We start from the raw sequence: 17,740 nt of genomic DNA, 5'->3' as shown, positions 1-17,740 counted from the left end.
GGTGGGGGGGAGAAATACCATGGGGAAATAGTTTTACTTTGTGTAATGACTCATCCATTCCCAGTCTCTATTCAAGCCTAAGTTAATTGTATCCAGTTTGCAAATTAATTCCAATTCAGCAGTCTCTCGTGGACCATGAAAGGTTTTCCTCCTCCCCCCCCCCCCTGCTGTTGGTGATGGCTTATCTTAAGTGATCACTCTCCTTACAGTGTGTATGATAAACCCATTGTTTCATGTTCTCTGTGTGTGTGAATATAAATCTCTCCTCTGTTTTTTCCACCAAATGCATCCGATGAAGTGAGCTGTAGCTCACGAAAGCTTATGCTCTAATAAATTTGTTAGTCTCTAAGGTGCCACAAGTACTCCTTTTCTTTTTGCGAATACAGACTAACACGGCTGCTACTCTGAAACCTTCTTTTTGTAGTGTTCGTAGGAAGCTTCCTGTGAATTAGTGTGCTGTTCAGTGGCGTGTTGGAAATATTCCTTGAGTCGGAGACTTCGAAAGTAAGATTCTAGGTGAGTGAAGAATAGGATGGAAAATAATCCTGATATTTTGCCATTATATAAATTGATGGTATCAGGGCTTTGGAGCTGTGCTCCAGCTCCGCTCCAGCTCCAGGCAAAAACCTGCAGTTCCACTGCTCTGGAGCTGCTCTGCGGGCTCCACTCCAAAGCCCTGGATGATATGTCCTCACCCTGAAAACTTTGTTCAGTTTTGGTCAGCACATCTCAAAAAAGCTAAGATAAAGTAGAAATGGAGGAGGATCAGAGAAAGGCAACAGCAATTCTTAGCCCCACATCAGGGCTTCTGCCTGAGGAGATACTATAATATACAATTTAATCCTTTTTACAGTGGAGACAAAGAGGTGACATGATAGAGATGCAGTATGTAAACGATGTAAAGAAGGTAAATCAGGGGCTTCTAATTACCCCCTTTTCTTTAATGCAACAACAAGGTGAAATTTCAAATAAAAGGCAACACATTTAACACTAATAATCATGGCTCTTATCCCTGGGGATGCCTTTTGGTTGGTTGGGGAATGGGGGTCTCCTACTATATCTCTTTCCTAGCCTTCCCCCCTTAAAGTTTTTCTCTCCCTGTACATACTCCAGCACACCTCTCTTGCTTTCCAGGGCTTTCCAAAGCAGGAACAGTGGTGAAGATATGGTTCTTGTTAGTTTCACAGCTGCTCAAGGAGTTCTAAATAGCATCAGTGAAGCTGAACGGAATCTTGTTATCTTCACTCTTATACTGTTTGGGAAGCTAGGAGCAGCAGCAGAGGCACTGGCTCTGCGTGCATAGTCAGGAAGATACCAGCTGTGAACTGTCTTTGCAACCAAAAAGAATAGATGCTTAATTTCTTCAGAAGTTGTTGGTACATAGCATTGGCCTACTGTAAGGAAAACTTGGGAGTGTTGCTTCCTGTGCTATACTTGCTCTGTTGATAAAAAGAGGTCTTTAGTCAGGAGGGCTGTCAGGCCTTTCATCAGCACTAAATTCACTTAAAAATACATTAAAACTGTCTTGAAATGTACCTCATTTGTCTTTCATTTTACAACTTGAAGTTTATCTGCCACTCTTTCTGCAGATCTGAGTGAAAAAGATATGTTGAAGACAGTTGGTTTTATTTATATAATATAATTTTGAATAAACATGTTTGTATATTTACCCATTTTCAGGGTGAATTTATAATTTTGATCTGCTTTGAGTCAGGTTTTCTTATTTAGGTGATCTTTAAAGCCTCCTATTATCAGCCTCTGAGAGTAACATGTTCATCAGAGTCCTCAGTCACATTTTCCTAGTAGGAAAGGGTGTTTTCTTTCCAACACCAGCTGGACTGTAGAGTGCAAATTAACAAATCAATGGAACGAACAGGGACAGATCTTTCTTCCCCCCGCCCCCCAAGATAAATCAATGAATCTCATTTTCTTTAATTCTACATACTTGATGTGCGGTGATACCAGTGCCTGGCATAAGGCAACATGTGCCTAGGAAAGTGATGTAACCTGGCATGAAACAGCTTTTAACAGCTTGAATGCTAGAGGGTGTAGAGTCCCAAAGCACTAAGATGGTAACATCTGTTGGAATGAACTCCGCTGACCTTGCAAATATAACTATCTGTGTGAGCTATTGTGAGGAAGGAGGCTGTATCCACACATGGTGTACTTACCTTTATTTCCTGCTGTATCCGTATCTCTCCCTTTCCTATTGCAGAAAGGTACTGGGGGATTAACTCTTTCATTACCACCTGCAGGTTATCATGCAGTATGACACTTGGCTCTCCGTTAGAGGAAGGGTCCTAGCTTTCAGTGTTGTTTCTTATTCCACAGTCAACTCTGTCTGCCTGAATAAGCATGCGTCTGTCAGTGTCCCATTCCTCCTGTGACACTTTCAGATGATACTGTGCCAGCAAGGCTCTTTGGCACCACTGCCAATGGAGCTGGCACCATACACTCTTCTGAGACACTGAGCATGTCAGATTACTTCTCTGGTGCAGTTAACACATTTAATGGGAAATGCATTTTCTTCAGACAAATACAGATTGTTTTTCCAAATTATTAAGAAAATACATACTCAGACTTAAAAATTACAAATAAATAACGTTTTAAAATGAATGTTGCAAATCCCCTCCTACGCTCACGGTAGTAGCCAAGAGTCAAGTTAAGGGTTCTTTGTTTGTCTGCTACAGCCAATGACTTTCTAAGCACCTAAAGCTGTGTAAGGAATATAAATGTTGAGCTTCTTATGATTCTTCTTACTCGTCCATCAGATATTGTAAGAGGAAAAACAGGAACCTGAGGCTTAGAACTTGAGTCATAGTGGGTAGACCTTTTTAAAATGCATCTTGAATTCTAACTTTTTATTACATACAGAGATATAGTCTCAACTGTAGCATCTTGATCTATTGTACTTTCCAGTCTGAAAAGGGTAGATTCTTATGTCTTCACATTTATCGGTTTCTTCTTCCGCTATAATAAAAATGTCTTTTGGCAATAGCTTGCATACGTTTCCCCTTCTTCCTCTGAATTCTGCCTCTGGAATTGAAAGTGCTGTGCATATTGTTGCATTGCCATTTGGTGTGCTCCTATTGATCAGCACTCTGCTCTTTTTGTCTATGTAACATACAGAGCAGGGAACAGAGGTCAGCAAGGAGGGAACACACCAGCAGCATTGGAATAAGTGGTCAGTACTCCTAAGCACCATCAAGGAAATGACATTGGTATGCAAGGCTCCTACTAAAGACTTATTTGTCTGTTTAAATTAATAAAAATTCTGTTGTCAGGAGAGTTTGGATTTATATGTTTTGGGATTATTTTTATCCCCAGTTTAAATGTGGGTCCTCTGGACAGTCTGACTAGTGTTCAGAAAATTTTTGTCTGTATTCTGAAGCCTGCCTTTTTTACCATGCAGTGTGGTTTTGGGTGGGTGGTCTCTTGCAGGCCTAATGGACTGGTGAGTCCATCCTGTTTTATAATGTATTTAAATAAATGGCTATCTGAGGGTCTCTTAATGAAGTGGGTTCAGACTCCAAAAAGTAGGTAAATTTCTGAATGCCTGATCCTATAATATGCTGAGCACGCTTGACTTTCATTACCTTGTAGGATCTGTTGGAAGGTGGCACATCCTAGAACTGAGGAAGATTCTTGCTATGAATAAAGATTCTAAAGGACATTGCTGACATTAATTTCTGTGTATACAGATTATTACTACATTGTCTTCTATTATTGCATCAAGTGCCAAAATTCGTATTACAAATACACAAGGAGCATTTCTTCCGCTTCTTCATGCTCTGCCAGCCTCGTGGCACCCTTAAGCTCACATGCAGCATTCTACTAAAAATTCACAATATGTGAATCTCAGAATCTTCAGGGAATTTATATTTATTGCGTCATGTGACTTTTCTGTTCACAATACAATTTACCATATGAAACATAGTGAAGTTAACCCTTCATATGCCTAGAATGTGTATATGAGGAACAAATAGGCATTAATATTTACTCTTGAGAAGCAAACTGGCTTCTGAGTCTTGTAGGTAAACTGATGTATGTGTAAACAAACACCTACTAGTGCTGCACATAGAGGATAAAAATCTTTCGTTAGTGCTATTTTAGTCTTTTGAAACAATTTCTCCCAACCACTGATTCATATGCTGTCACTGGTATGTGTCTGTGGGTGTTATTTCAAGCACTGCTCCTCTAATCTAATGATGAGATGAGTTTGTGTACTGGGTTCCTGCTGCACCACTGCTTCTAAACTCTTATTTAGCTGCATCCTTTCTGGAGTATGGCACTGCTCCATGTGAGACCATCCTTTGAAACAGCCTATGGTATGCTGGAAGCTAGTATGTGCACACCTGAATGGTCTGCTATGGCTGGTACTGCTTTGGTCTTAGTCTGGTAAATTAGTATGGCTGTCGGAATTAGCTGACCTACAGTGTCTTTCCTTAGTCCTTCAGTGGGTTGATTTAGGTCTAGGGCATTTGTGTGAGAGTTTCCAAATGAATGCCTTCCCAAAAAAAAGCAATGTTCTTTGATTCTGTGAATAAAACCCCAACTTAATTTTGAATAGATTGTGTATGTGGTGAATTTAATGCTGGTAGAATGGGCAGCCTGACAGTCATGTAGACTGAAGTCCTCTGTTTATCCTCAGAAAAGATACAACATGCGCAGTGGCATGCTGGTCTTCCCCTCCCAATTTCCTCTGTACTGCCCTGCAAGAAGCCTGAGTCCTCATCAGGTGGAACCACAGAGAGGGGCAGGAGGTTAGTTCTGTTCCCCTGGCTCATTCAGTTTTTATCCCTGTCCTAATACTAACAACTAGGGGGACAGTTAATGGCAACAGTGGTGGTGGTTTCTTTGTGTTTTTAATGTAGCTATTAGTCTAATGGTAACTGAAGTTATATCAACATCTTTTCATGCTCAGAGACCATCAACGAGCGATCAGATGGAAAGAGCCTTGGTCACAATAAATCTTAGCTGGATTTGCACCTATGATCCATGGGTGGCAGTAACCTTAGTTTTTAAAATGGTACTAGGATTACCCTTTTTTTAAGAAAGGAATAGTGTTTGTAACAGTAAGCTGCACTTGACCAGCACTGCATATTTGTTCTCCAAACAGCTGCAGCTGCTGAGTAAAATTCCCTTGTCACCTGACCAGTCCAAGCACTGTGAATAATGCAAAATGACAACAGTCTGGTTGAAAAAGCCCATTTTTGCTAATGCTCACGCAGGAAACAGCAGCCCATATGTTCCTTTTTTGTGTTCTGAGATTGGTTTCTACTAAATGCCTTTTCTGCATTCTCCTATACATTAAGAAATGGACATTTTAATAAACAAGATTTTTTTGCCAAAAAATATACCGGGCTGTCTAAAGAGTGTGACAAAACAGCTTTACAATGTGGCTCCCAGCCATTTGCATCTTAAATGTTGTCAGGCGTCACCAGTATGATGCTCTGCTCTGTTCAGTGATAAGTCAGCTGTGTGTGTGTGGGTGTTCCCTCTGTGCTGACCTGTCTCTGCACGGATAGCTGGCACAGCAGAACCCAAGAGAAACCCCAAGGACCACAGACTCCGATAAGGTACGAAGATGCCAGGCTGGGTTTATTGCCAAACGAAACACGGTCTCTAGCTCCGCGGATCAGATGTCTTCAATTCTGCTAGTATATATGTGCTCCCTGACAATGGACCAGCTCAGTCAGTGGCGGGATTCTCCACTGCCGCTTATGCCAGACAAAGACATCCACTCGAGTGCGTTCTTATACACAGGTACAAACAAGTTACACATCACTCCTGACGTATTGCAGTACAGCCCCTCTACGTGCTAAAACAATAGAATAAAACAATTCTACCCTTTTGATCCTGTCTTTAGGATGTGTCAACCTGTTCCTTATTATCTATGTGGAATGTGTTAGTACCGGAATGTTCTGGTACCATCCTGGCACATGTTTATCTTACTAGTGCTTAGCACATTTTAGGTATGCGTACACGTGCAATATCAGCCGCCTTCTTGCTAGCTTCTGTGAGCAGAGCCTGCCTCTGGCTCACAGTTTAATTTGCTTTATGTTAACAAAGTCTTGACCATTACTTTAGTTCACTCCTTGGGTCTCATACTGGGCCTGTGATACAAGGGTTTATGTTTCAAGGCCTCGTCTTACTATATTGATTCTGGTGGTGCAGCCTGCAGCGGTCAGGTCCCACTATACAGTGCTCCATATTGATCCAGGTGATCTGGTTGCTTGGATCAAGATGGAGTACTGTGTGCCGAGACCTGTAATCTCTGAGGCCTGAATATTCTATTCAAGATCGGAGGCAATGGCAATCTGCTCCCTTTTTTTTAACCAAGTTGCTGCCCTAGATTTGTCAGCATATTGTCAGTATCCCTTTACTTGGTATATTGCTAAGGAGTAGGTTTCCCAGCAAGGCTGGCCCTTGTTTTCAGCTTGGGTAGGTGGCATCAGCAGAGAGGCTATTGCTGATCTTTAAGCTTAGAAGTATTTATGCACTGTGATGATGTTCATTCCTTTCTCTGTTGGTGGTCATCTGCTAACCCAATTCCTTAACATCTTGTTCTTAATTTGTCCTTCACATCAAATATATATTTTCAAGGCACTTGAGCACCTTTCAAAAGGAGGCTCTGTGGCCTGTAATGAAAATCAGGTTAATCTTTTTGCCACAAACAGAAGAAAGAAGAGTCTTGCATTAGAGACCCTCCCCCATCTGTGGGGAAGAGAACCAGACTGAATGATCCCACCCACATTTCAGCTCAAATGAGAGGGGAGAAAGGGATAAGGTGGGAGGGGAAAAATGAGGCTTGTATGAGGAGATTCTCCCTCCCAATCCACTTCTTTGTCCCATTTCTCTTCACGCTTGGATTTTGCACACAAAGTTTGACGGGGTAACCTCATATATATCTTGTATTTCCTTTACTACTGTTACTTGCCTGCGTTAATGGTGTGGCATGTTTTAATCTATAGTGACTAAATGTTACCATCTGGAGGCTGTTCATATGAAATGCATTGGGAGTCTCAGTAAATTTCCCATTTAGACAATGTTCATGGTACAAAACCACCACTACAGCCGGCACTAATTGTCTCCCTTATTAGCAGTCACAGCATAGGGACCAATGATTTGAAATGACCATGGAGACTAAACTATTGCCTTGCCCTAGAAGCATGTCCCTCCAGTTCCGAGTTAAACCAGATAGCTGTTTTGGTGGGATGGAAGCTTGCAGTGCTGCTGCCCAAGCTGCACCTGTTTAGTGGATAAATAAAGGGCTTCATTCTCCAGGGCTGTCCAACTGGCACCTCTCACCAGCACTGAACTGCGCACACACAACGGTTTTTAAAAAAGGAACCCCCCAAAACCTTTTAACTCTGATCACTGCAAACCAAAAAAGAAAATATTTCATATGACTTCCAGTTTGCAGTTGCACAATGCATAGCTGGAGACTTTGACAGCAGCTGTCTTAAAGAAGAGGCTTGAAAATTATCATATTATCGTTCCAGTAATATATTTCATAACATTTTCCTGCTTTCTTTTCACAAGTGTATGATCTCAGTTGCTAGCATTGAATATTGTGATGTGATTAATTTAGGGATTTATGACAAAGGGAGTGTAATTTTGTAAGTTGGCTTTCACAATCGGTGCTGCAACAAGAATGAGTTTCTTTAGCAATGGGGATTCTATAGTATATCAAATTGCTAGGCGATGCCAGAGAAATTGCCTCTTGTTGTTTTGCTAACGTAAGAAACTAAAGGTGGCTGCTTTAGATTGTTCAGGATAACTCAGGGAAGTGCAGTAAGTCAGGGAGTTCTCAAGCCATCACAGGCCATCAGTGAACAGCTCAGTTTTAATTGGTGACAAGCACTAGCATCCTCCATCTGAAATACAGCTTTAATAATCAGCCCGATGCCATCCATAACTGTTTGCATAACACAGTTCTCAAAGGGGGAGCGAATGGGTAGATTTAAAAAAAACCCGAAACTTAAGGAGAATTTAATGTCAAGTTTTTTTGCATAAAACACTTTTATTGAGGTTGCTGAATTTATGTGACATGGTACTTTTATGTCACATTCTAACTTTTATTCTACTTTGCAACATGTTAGTCTTCTGTTCATGCATGATTATGTTAAAATGTTGAGTTATTTTATGTGTAATCGATATATACAGGAATAATCCAGTTTGGAATGTTTAAGAGGATATTTATGGTAGCCGTGCTACTAGTATGCAAAGTACTGTGTAAATGATAAATATTATTACTTTTTATTTTTAAAGCTGACCTTTAAATGTTAAATAAAATAAAATAAAAATCACCATTAAATCCATATCCTGAATGCTTCAAAATAACTAGTCAGAGGGACATTTCAGCATGTAATGAATTCAGAACCTTTTTTATTTCTTTTCTTGCCCAGTCTATAAAGTGTAAAATATTAATGGCTTTCTCCCATTAAAAATAATACAAGTTTATCTGAGCTTTTCCAAATTGATTCTGTTCTCCAGCTGGGTTGTCCACAGCATAGGGTATGCTGGGTCATCTGATTAAATGCGAGGCAGTAATTTGCAGGTTACTAGAATTGGGGTGAGTAAAAGTTTGTTTTAGTCAGGGTAGATAAAAATCAATGATTTTTTTTTGTTGATAAAATGCTTTTTGAGGGAAAAACCTATTTCAAGATGATATTAAGATACATTATAGCTCAAAGATATCTCATCATGGAATAGGGATTATAAATTCTAATTCTGTAGTATGAGACAATATATTCATGTAATGTTTAAGAAAAGTTTTGTAAATGTGTTCCAATAGTTCATGGATTGGGGGCCCAATCTTATGGGGTTCCAGGGGCTTCTATATAGATTAATTAGGTTAATCTTTCTATCTACCCAATGGGGCTCGTCTAGACGATATCATCAAAGATGCTTAGTTTTGCAGTTCTCAAACTCTGGATTTGTGTCTCCAGAGATAACATGCTTGTTAACAGCAAAAATGTTTTAAAATAAATAAATAATATGTAGAGGTGAGAAATAACAGACTTCAACCCTATTGTCCCTCTGCAAATTTGTGTACGCAGTCAATCCCTTACCTCTCTAAAAGTGCAAAGTTTCAAAAAGTTGAATGAATAGAAGATTGTTGGGGGTGAAATAGATCTGGACAAGGAGAAGGAGTCTGGAGATAGATGTGAGAAGGGAGGGACAGGCAGTAGAAACAAAAGTGAAACTTTGAGCAGCATATTCCAGAAGTCTTAAGGTTAGGGTTGGGCTGGGTTAGGGTTAGGTTAGGGTTACCTGTGGGTAAGACAGTAATGCGTGCAGAATGCAAGCAGTGCAACAAAGAAATGCAGGGCCTGGTTGCCCATGTGAAACAACATCATGAGAAGTGCTCCTTCTCAGGAGGAAGCTGCGTTGGAGATGATGAAAGGAACATGTCTGAATGTGCAGGATCTTCAGGTTGGTAAACTTTTTTTTTTATTTCATATTTCTTTCTTAAGGACTGCCTGTCTTCCTTCTGGACTATTCTTGAATTCTCATGTTTGAGCAAAAAAATATAGTTGTTACTATAGAGTACTATTATTTTTAGATGCAGTTGTGATAAAAAATAGCTGAAATAGGCAGATCTTTCTTTTACAATTTCACCTTTAAAGTAGTACTGAGTGTCAGTGAATGCAGTGAGTAATACTAAATGAGCAGTATGATGACAATAATTAAATAACTGCATTGACTTACTTTGTTTAGGAGAATCCATCCTCAACATACAGGATTCGAAGACTATCCACCTTCAAGATCACCATCATTTTCTATAGTTTCAGAGTTATCTGCCAATGATAGTGTTTTGGTCACATCATGTATGTCACATAACCACAGTATATCACCTGGAGCAAAAAGAAAAAAAAACTCTATCATCCAGAAATAACCATAGATTTGTGATAAAAACCAGCAGATTACAAAAAGAGGTAATTGATGAAAAAATTGAACAAACTCTCTCCTTTTCGTGTGATTGAGAACCCAAACTTCATTAACATGGTTCAGTCATTAAGACCAGGATACAGTTCATCCAACAGAGCAGATGCCGCAGGCAAATTGCTGGATAAAGTGTATGAAAGAGAAATTGAGCAGTGTGCAAAAGGTCTAGAGGGTGAAATTGTTAACCTGAGTCTTGATGGGTGGAGCAATGTCCACAATGATACCGTTGTATGTGTTTGTGTGACAACAGAAGAAGGGAATGTCTTCCTTACAGAAACAATTGATACATCAGGAAATGCACACACAGCAGTATACTTACAAGAAGTAGCAGTAAAAGCTATAAAAAAAACTGTGGGGAAAAAAAATTCAAATGTCTAGTACACAGCTTGGTCACAGACAATGCTGCAGATGTATCCAAGATGAGAAGAAATTATTTAGAAGAGGGTCCCAAGTTAATAACATATGGTTGCTGTGCTCATTTGATGCACCTCCTAGCCAAAGACTTCAGTGTTCCAGAAATAAAGCCTTATGTTGTTGAAATTGCAAAATACTTCCGTAACAACCACTTTGCAGCAGCTGCTCTGAAAAAAGTGGGAGGAACCAAGCTAACTCTCCCACAAGATGTGCGATGGAACTCAGTAGTGGACTGTTTTGAGCACTATATCAAGAACTGGCTTAATCTGATGAGTTTGTGAACAAAATCATGGAAAAAATAGATGACACTCTCAAAGCCAAAGTTCTCAACAGTGGGCTTAAGAGAAATGTTGAACACATGCTGAGTACCCTGAAGCCTCTTTCTATAGCCTTGAACAAAATGCAGGGAAATGGCTGTTTTATTGCTGACGCTGTTGAAATTTGGAAGGAACTGAGTGAAATCTTAAAAAGAGAAATATTCAATGACAGAGTTAAATTACAGGCATTCAGAACATGAATGGGACAAGCACTATCTCCAGCTCATTTTCTTGCAAATATTCTCAATACTTGGTACCAGGGTCAAACCTTAACTGCTGAAGAAGAGGAGTTGGTATGACATGGACATCCAGCAATCATCCCTCCATAATGCCAGTTGTAATAAACTTCAGAGCTAAGGGTGAACCAGTCAAGAAATATATGTTTGCTAATGATGTTTTAAAGAAAGTCACACCAGTGAACTGGTGGAAGTCACGCAAGCACTTGGATTCAGAGACTGTTGAAGTGATAATCTCACTTTTAACAGCAGTAGCTTCTGTCTGCTGGTGTAGAAAGAATATTTTGTTCCTTTGGACTAATTCATTCCAAATTGAGAAATTGTTTGGGACCTGAAGAAGTGGGAAAGTTTATTTTTCTTTTCCAGATTATGAACAAACAGGAAAATGAAGGTGAAGATGACTGAGTTTGCTGCAGAAGCCAGTATTTTAAGTTTCTCATGTTGACCTGGCCGACATAGTCTATTTAATTTTTGAAAAATTTTGAAATTTTTGAAAAAAAAATTTCATTTAACTATTTTAGTTTAAAACCATTTTAAGAAAAACAAACCTGATTTTAAAAAACTTGAATGTTTTAAATTCAAAAATTCAAATGCTTATTTTGTTAAAATATTATGTTTGCTGTTGAAGGAAAAAATCCAGAATAAATAACTTTTTTTTGTTTTAGTTTAAATAAAACAATTTAAATGTCTGTCTGGTGGTGTTCTCCTCCTAATACAGCATGGCAAGAAAATCCTCCAAATATTAATGATTAACCTGTTGAATTGGAGATAGTTCACCTCCCAATGACTTCATAAATATCTGCTTCAGTTACCTTTGGTAAATGAAATAACCAACCAAACAATCATTAGTTTTACAGCTATATCAGAAAATGAATCTGAAAAGTTTTCAAAATAAATCTGTTTAAAAATGTATAGTGTGTATCTTCTAAAAATGAAACCTACATTTATTTCTGAGTTGTGAAGAATATGTATTAAGGTTATAACAACCAACAAGAATGCACTTTTATGTAGAAATCCATGATTAAATGGAGTCTTCCTGACTAGTGATTTAAATCATATCCACTCTGGTTTTAATTTTCAGTATGTACTTAATTACTGTTCCTTCTTCAGGTGCTTGGCATTATATACATAATTTTAACATTGGTAAGAATTATTAACAACTAATATTAGTGGTGGTAGGAAATATATGTTGTATTATGGCACACCCAAGGGTCCCTGTTAGGGAAGGTGCTATTTCTGATTTGGAAATCAGAAAATAGAACCGAGCAGTCTGGTTTCACTGTCCAAACTGAGTGAAGACCAAAAAGTAAAACAGAATTTAAACATTCTTTAGATTTCATAATATAATGGTGGTGTCAGTAAAATTAGGGCAGGTAAAGGTTAGGAACTGTATTCTAAGGAACAGAGTAAATTAGTCACACCAGCTGAGTCATGGCCTCTCTCTTCACTGCAGAGACTACTGGCTGGTGGTGGTTTTGTGGTTTGAACAAACAAGTAATGTGTACAAGTCTGAAACCACCAATCTATTTTGCTTAGAACCTCAAGTTAGGCTTATTATTTTATTTTTTTATTTAATACTGTAGTTCTCAGTGTTGTACAATATGTGGAGGAAGACAGCATCTTGGTTTTACAATCTAAATTGGGTAGTACAGTTCAGATACTGAATTTTAAAAAAAATAGATAATCTAATCACCAGCCTCCTTTTGTATGTTTGTGTGTATGTAGCATTTTTACTTATCATGTACTGTATATAGCTGAAAATATGCTGGGTAGTATATAGTAAATGGTCTCTGCCAAACAAGTAACCGGCCAAAATCAATACAGAACAAGACAAGATCGAACATACACACATGGTATGACTATTGTTTCATGAAATCTTGAGCATTTTTCCATGCTTATGACACACACAAAAGGGTGATTATTAAATCTTATTATATACAATGTTTTGATGCAGCAAAGTAAGAGTGTGCGTTGTCATTTCCTTTTGGTTAAAGAGTAACTTCACAAACCACAGTATATTGACCATTCTCAATTTAGTAGGGCTTGGCTTATGAGGAACAGGCTAACTGTAAGTCCTTTTGTTAGTGTGAATAAAACACAAAGTGAACATACATTATATAGTATAATTTTATGAGTGTTCGTTGCTGGGCAAACTAATGCTTAATGGACCTAACGAGACTAATTATTGCTTTCTGACTGGACTGACAACTGGGTACCAGATACTTTTCTAGTGCAGTTGCTTCGGCCCTGCATTCTTCATACTGTATGGGTCTAGCTGGTAAACCATTGTGTGTGATAGCAATCAACTTCTTGAAACCACTCTTGTGGTCTGTTCGTTGGAACTTTTAAGAATGTGAGGTAAATCTTTGGGTTGTTAATTAACACACTAGTCATTAGCCATGAAAGAGGACCAATTTCAAAGGAGAGTCTTGTTTTAATGACAATAAATGCTGTGACTCAAACCACGTTTGTTTAGTTATTTCCTCATCCTGTGAGATGCTCAGTGCTTCATGCAATCAGACTCTGTCAGGAAATACATTGATTCTTCTTGTTAATCACCAATGCCATATTTAGGGAAATCTGAAAATCACTTTTAATCAGCATGTTGGGTTTTCTGTTTTTTTTTTCTTCTCCTATCTTATTACCAAAATATTTGTTAGTGAGCAGAAGCTTTTCCCATACAAATCCCTGCTTTCTGCAGTATGTGTGTTTGTTGATCCAGCATCTGTGACAACATAATCACTTCCTTGAATGGTGGAATCAGAAATCTGGCCCCCAGTTTGATTCATTATGGTTCAGGTTATCTACTGAAAGTTATTTGCTACCACTTGATGGTTTTTTGATTTGCTTTTTGAAATGAGTTGTAGTTCTGGGTCCGGTTCCTATCAGGTAGGTATCCATATCACAAAAGCCACTGCTACATGTGGCTCTAATTGTCATGTACATTCACAGCTTTATCCAAAAGATCAAGACAGAATGAGACTGTACAGACTTAACTCCTTCTAGAGCTCATTGCCACTTGCTGGGGTGCTCATTTCTATGGCTATCTAGAAGGCATCGGTTTCCAGTGCTACCAATCTGTCACTTTTCAGCTTCTGAGGGGAGGTTATACCTGTTGTTGTTTCTGTTGTGGGGCAGCCTGACCTCTTCCAGTGGAAAATCAATTTGGCCAGCACCTTCCAGGAGGAATAAACTGCGAAGAAAACTAACATTTTTTTTTTTAAACAGAACAAATACTGCATCACTAAAATAATCTGTCAGGGGTAATGTGCTAGTTAGGAAGGGCACACACAGTTTCTCTTCTGGGGTCCTCAGAACATCCTGCTCCCATTGCCTTCCTCAGACATGTCTCTCTTTGAAGCCTGTTGCCCTCCCTTTCTGTATGTCAGCCAATAGGCCTTGCCAGAGAACAGCAGAAGGAGCACGTCAGGCCAGAGCAAGAGTCAGAGCTCTGATCTTCCATGTGGCAGCTAGATTACTTAGCCAGCCCTTAATACTGTTCTTGATCTTTAGGTTTGTCTGAGCATGGCAGGGCTGTCTAAAGGTTAAAATAGATGTTTACGCTTTGTGACGTCTGTCTGCCTGTCAGAAGAATAAATCATTTCATAATTTTCTTCATGCTGACATGAGACTCTGCCTTGTCTATTTTTTCCTTTATTCTTCCTTTTCATAAGCTTCAGTGGTGTGGAGGGAACTCCAACAAAATAAATGGGACAATAATGAAGATACAGGTGCAATGGGGTTTGATTTTTTTCAGTGACATAATAAAGGACGGTAGGCCCATTGTTCCAGTCTTGCTTGTTTGTTCCAGAAACTTAATTGCGTCCTTTTCTGCACAGGCATGAGAATAAGCCAGCTGGGCATTGTTACTTCCCTGTTATTGGTACGAAAATCGTGAGAACAAATCCGGTAGCAGGGTCCTCTGCTGCTGACAAATCAAGGAGCCATTTGAAAATTATGTATGAAGATTGTGAGGGGGAGAGATGGGGAGGGAACAGGCACTTAGAAAATCTGAGTACCCCTACACTCCTTTATGCATAAATTAGAAACTTGGTGAGATCCATAGACAGGCTATCATGGATGAAAGCTCTGATGCCCCCTGCTTATCAGGTGATGCACCTCTTGAGTCTTTTTTCTGCCTTGGGAAGAATGTGAGGCCTCGTGACACTTGCAATGGGTGAAGGTCAGTGTTCTCTTGTAGTAGTTCAGAGCGTTTTGTACTATGCTGTCTCTTTAGTGAGTGCTTTTTCTTTGTTTAATATTTCAGCTCCTGATTATTGGTGGGTCCTTTGGTCTCCGTGAGTTCACTCAAATCCGTTATGATGCTCAAAAACTCCACAGCAAGGTAAGTTAAGTTGTTGGTTTTTCAAATCTAGAGAGTACCAAAAAAATGAGGACTGGAAAAATAGGATGATTTGGTATTTGTAGCGTTCCTAGCATAGTGTGGCCCTCATCCATGGTTGGGGCTCCATGGGAGGCACACCACAAAACAAATGATGATGATAATGAAACTTTCCAGCCTTTTCCTGGGTGGCAGGTTGGAGAGCAAAAGTAAGTTGAGTGCTGCTACATCTTGCATGGCATAGCAGAAGCCCCTCTGGCCGATTAGATGGGCAATGATGAGTTACAGTGAAGGAGGGTGGTTACAATGGTGCTGTTTAGACCAGAAAAATAGGTGGTGTTTTAAAAGTTGCTAGCAACATGTTTAAACCAACATGTTTTTAAATACCACTTAGTGCCTAGGATAGACAGGATGTTACTCCTTAAAAAATGGCGTTAAATGGTCCCGGTCAACCCAAGGTGGCAGTGAGGCAGGGTAGGAGGAGCCTAGGGTTGACCAAGACCAGCTAACACACTTTTTTTTTTTTTTTTTTTTTTAAAAAGCATTAAACCATCTCTCATGTTATAAGTGGTGTTTAAAATTTGGTGTTAATCAACATGTATTAGTTAACACATTTTAAAATGTCACTTATTTTCCCAATTTAGACATACTCACAGAGGGTTGCTCTAGGGTCCCTGAGGGAGGTAGAGGACCCTTCTTCCCCTCCCAGTCTTCTCATATATCTGAAACTTGTACTAAAAGTATGGGGGAAAAGAGGGAGGAGGGGAAAAAAAATCTTTCCTGTAATGTAACTGAAAACCCATAACTGGGGGGGAGTAAATGCTCAATAGTAGTAAGATATTAGATATAGAATCTTTCACTGAGTACTACAGCAAGTGGTGCTGATGATTCACTGAGTGGCACTCTCGCTTCTGAATCGTTACTGAATCAATGCCCTGTTTGTGGCTGTGACTGGGTCCCCGGGGTACAACCTGGACTGTGTGACTGCTGAGCCCTTCAAACCCACCAACCTGGGCTGCCTCTCACACTGTGATGTTGATGTCAAGCTACAGACCTCTGATAAGCACTGCACTTACACAGACAACCAGAGGCAGGGACACACCCAACTGTGTTACATGAATGATCTTCCAGCCACTCGTGAACCATCAATAGTGAGGCTCTAGCCAGTCCCCCCCCCAAGCTTTGCACCCCAGAACTGTCAGGAGCCTGGCCAGTATAAGTTAATTATGTAGTTCGCCACTCTCTCAATGTGCAATGGACTCACACTAGCCTTTGTAAACTGGGCTGAGATTTCCCACGCACTTCAACCAAAACACGCTATTTTAGGTAAAATATAAAATAGGTTTATTAACTACAGAAAGATGGATTTTAAGTGATTATGAGCAGTAGGCATAGAGATCAGAGTTGGCTACTTAAGAAACAAAAATAAATTCATAGTCCAAGTTCCTCAAACTAAGCAGGGTTTGAATCAAGCAGTGTCTCACCCTGACAGATGGTAAAAGCAGATTACAAATCCTCAATACACAGACCGGACTCCATTTCCAGCCTGGGGCCACTCTTCTGCAGTTCATAGAATTTATCCTCCGGGTATTGCACTGCGGGGGAGGGAGTAGGAGGAGTGGCCAAGTGATTGTCATTGTGTCTCTCATATTTCCTTTCAGCTTGCTGGAAAGATCTTTGCTGTGATGCGAGTTACTCTCTGAGCATTCTCTAGGATAGTGGATTCTTTTCTTGATTAGCCATTAATGCTGGATGGCTACTCCTTTGTAACTGAAAGGATGGTTGTGGGTGTTCCCAACCTCACAACGTATTTCAGTAACTCATACAGTAATGCTTCATAATTTCATAATGATAGTACAAACAATCCAACAGGATATTAATATTCAACAGATCAAGACTTTTTAAATGGTAGCTCACAATATATACTTTATACAAAACATATCATACTCATATCACCATGGTGAATATGGTGGTTCCAGGATGCTACTTTGAGGTAGAGAGTGTCATAGTGGTGCACAGAGTCATTCTGCTGCTGATTTTCCAATGAGATATAGAAATGAGCTTTTAACCCTTTGTAATCATTAAAGATTCCATGGCAATTTTTGTAAAAAAATCATTGGATTATTTTAAGAGGTGAAGAACAGAACTTGGTGGGTTAATGTAGCTATACAGCACCTTAGCTCTATTCTGATCATTGGCTGCTCTAGGCCTTGGAAAAGCCCTTGTAACTCAGATGACTCTGGGGTCAAACACAACCTCCCTGGGCTGTCATTTGGGAGGCAGCACTGCTCAGCATCTCTGCAGCTCTGCATGATATGGTCCTGCCTCCAACATATCTCCTCTATCAGGTTTTGCAAGGGGTTCTTGAAAGACAGACTTACAGCTGTGCCTGGAATCCTCTGTCAGTCGGTCCTAAGCTTTTATGGCATCTCCACACCTCTCTGCCCCTTTTATCAAATACAAAGGAGTCACCACAG

At 39.6% G+C, this 17,740-nt stretch overlaps 1 protein-coding gene across 3 annotated transcripts in view; it reads left to right on the top strand.

Moving 5' to 3' along the window:
* LOC119856659 (cytochrome c oxidase assembly protein COX16 homolog, mitochondrial) overlaps positions 1 to 17,740 on the top strand; it is a 59,513-nt gene that overhangs the window by 7,863 nt on the left and 33,910 nt on the right. For 2 of the 3 annotated variants that reach the window (XM_038404461.2, XM_043517486.1), the window contains exon 2: positions 15,189 to 15,266. In XM_038404461.2, the coding sequence (XP_038260389.1) occupies positions 15,189 to 15,266 (78 nt within the window). Of the gene's footprint in view, positions 1 to 9,348; positions 9,442 to 15,188; positions 15,267 to 17,740 lie in introns of those variants that run through there. The other variant, XM_043517487.1, reaches the window with a different exon arrangement.

The sequence above is a fragment of the Dermochelys coriacea genome, chromosome 6 (assembly GCF_009764565.3).
Source record: "Dermochelys coriacea isolate rDerCor1 chromosome 6, rDerCor1.pri.v4, whole genome shotgun sequence".
Classification (NCBI taxonomy): domain Eukaryota; kingdom Metazoa; phylum Chordata; order Testudines; family Dermochelyidae; genus Dermochelys; species Dermochelys coriacea.
This window is presented reverse-complemented; position numbering and strand designations above follow the sequence as displayed.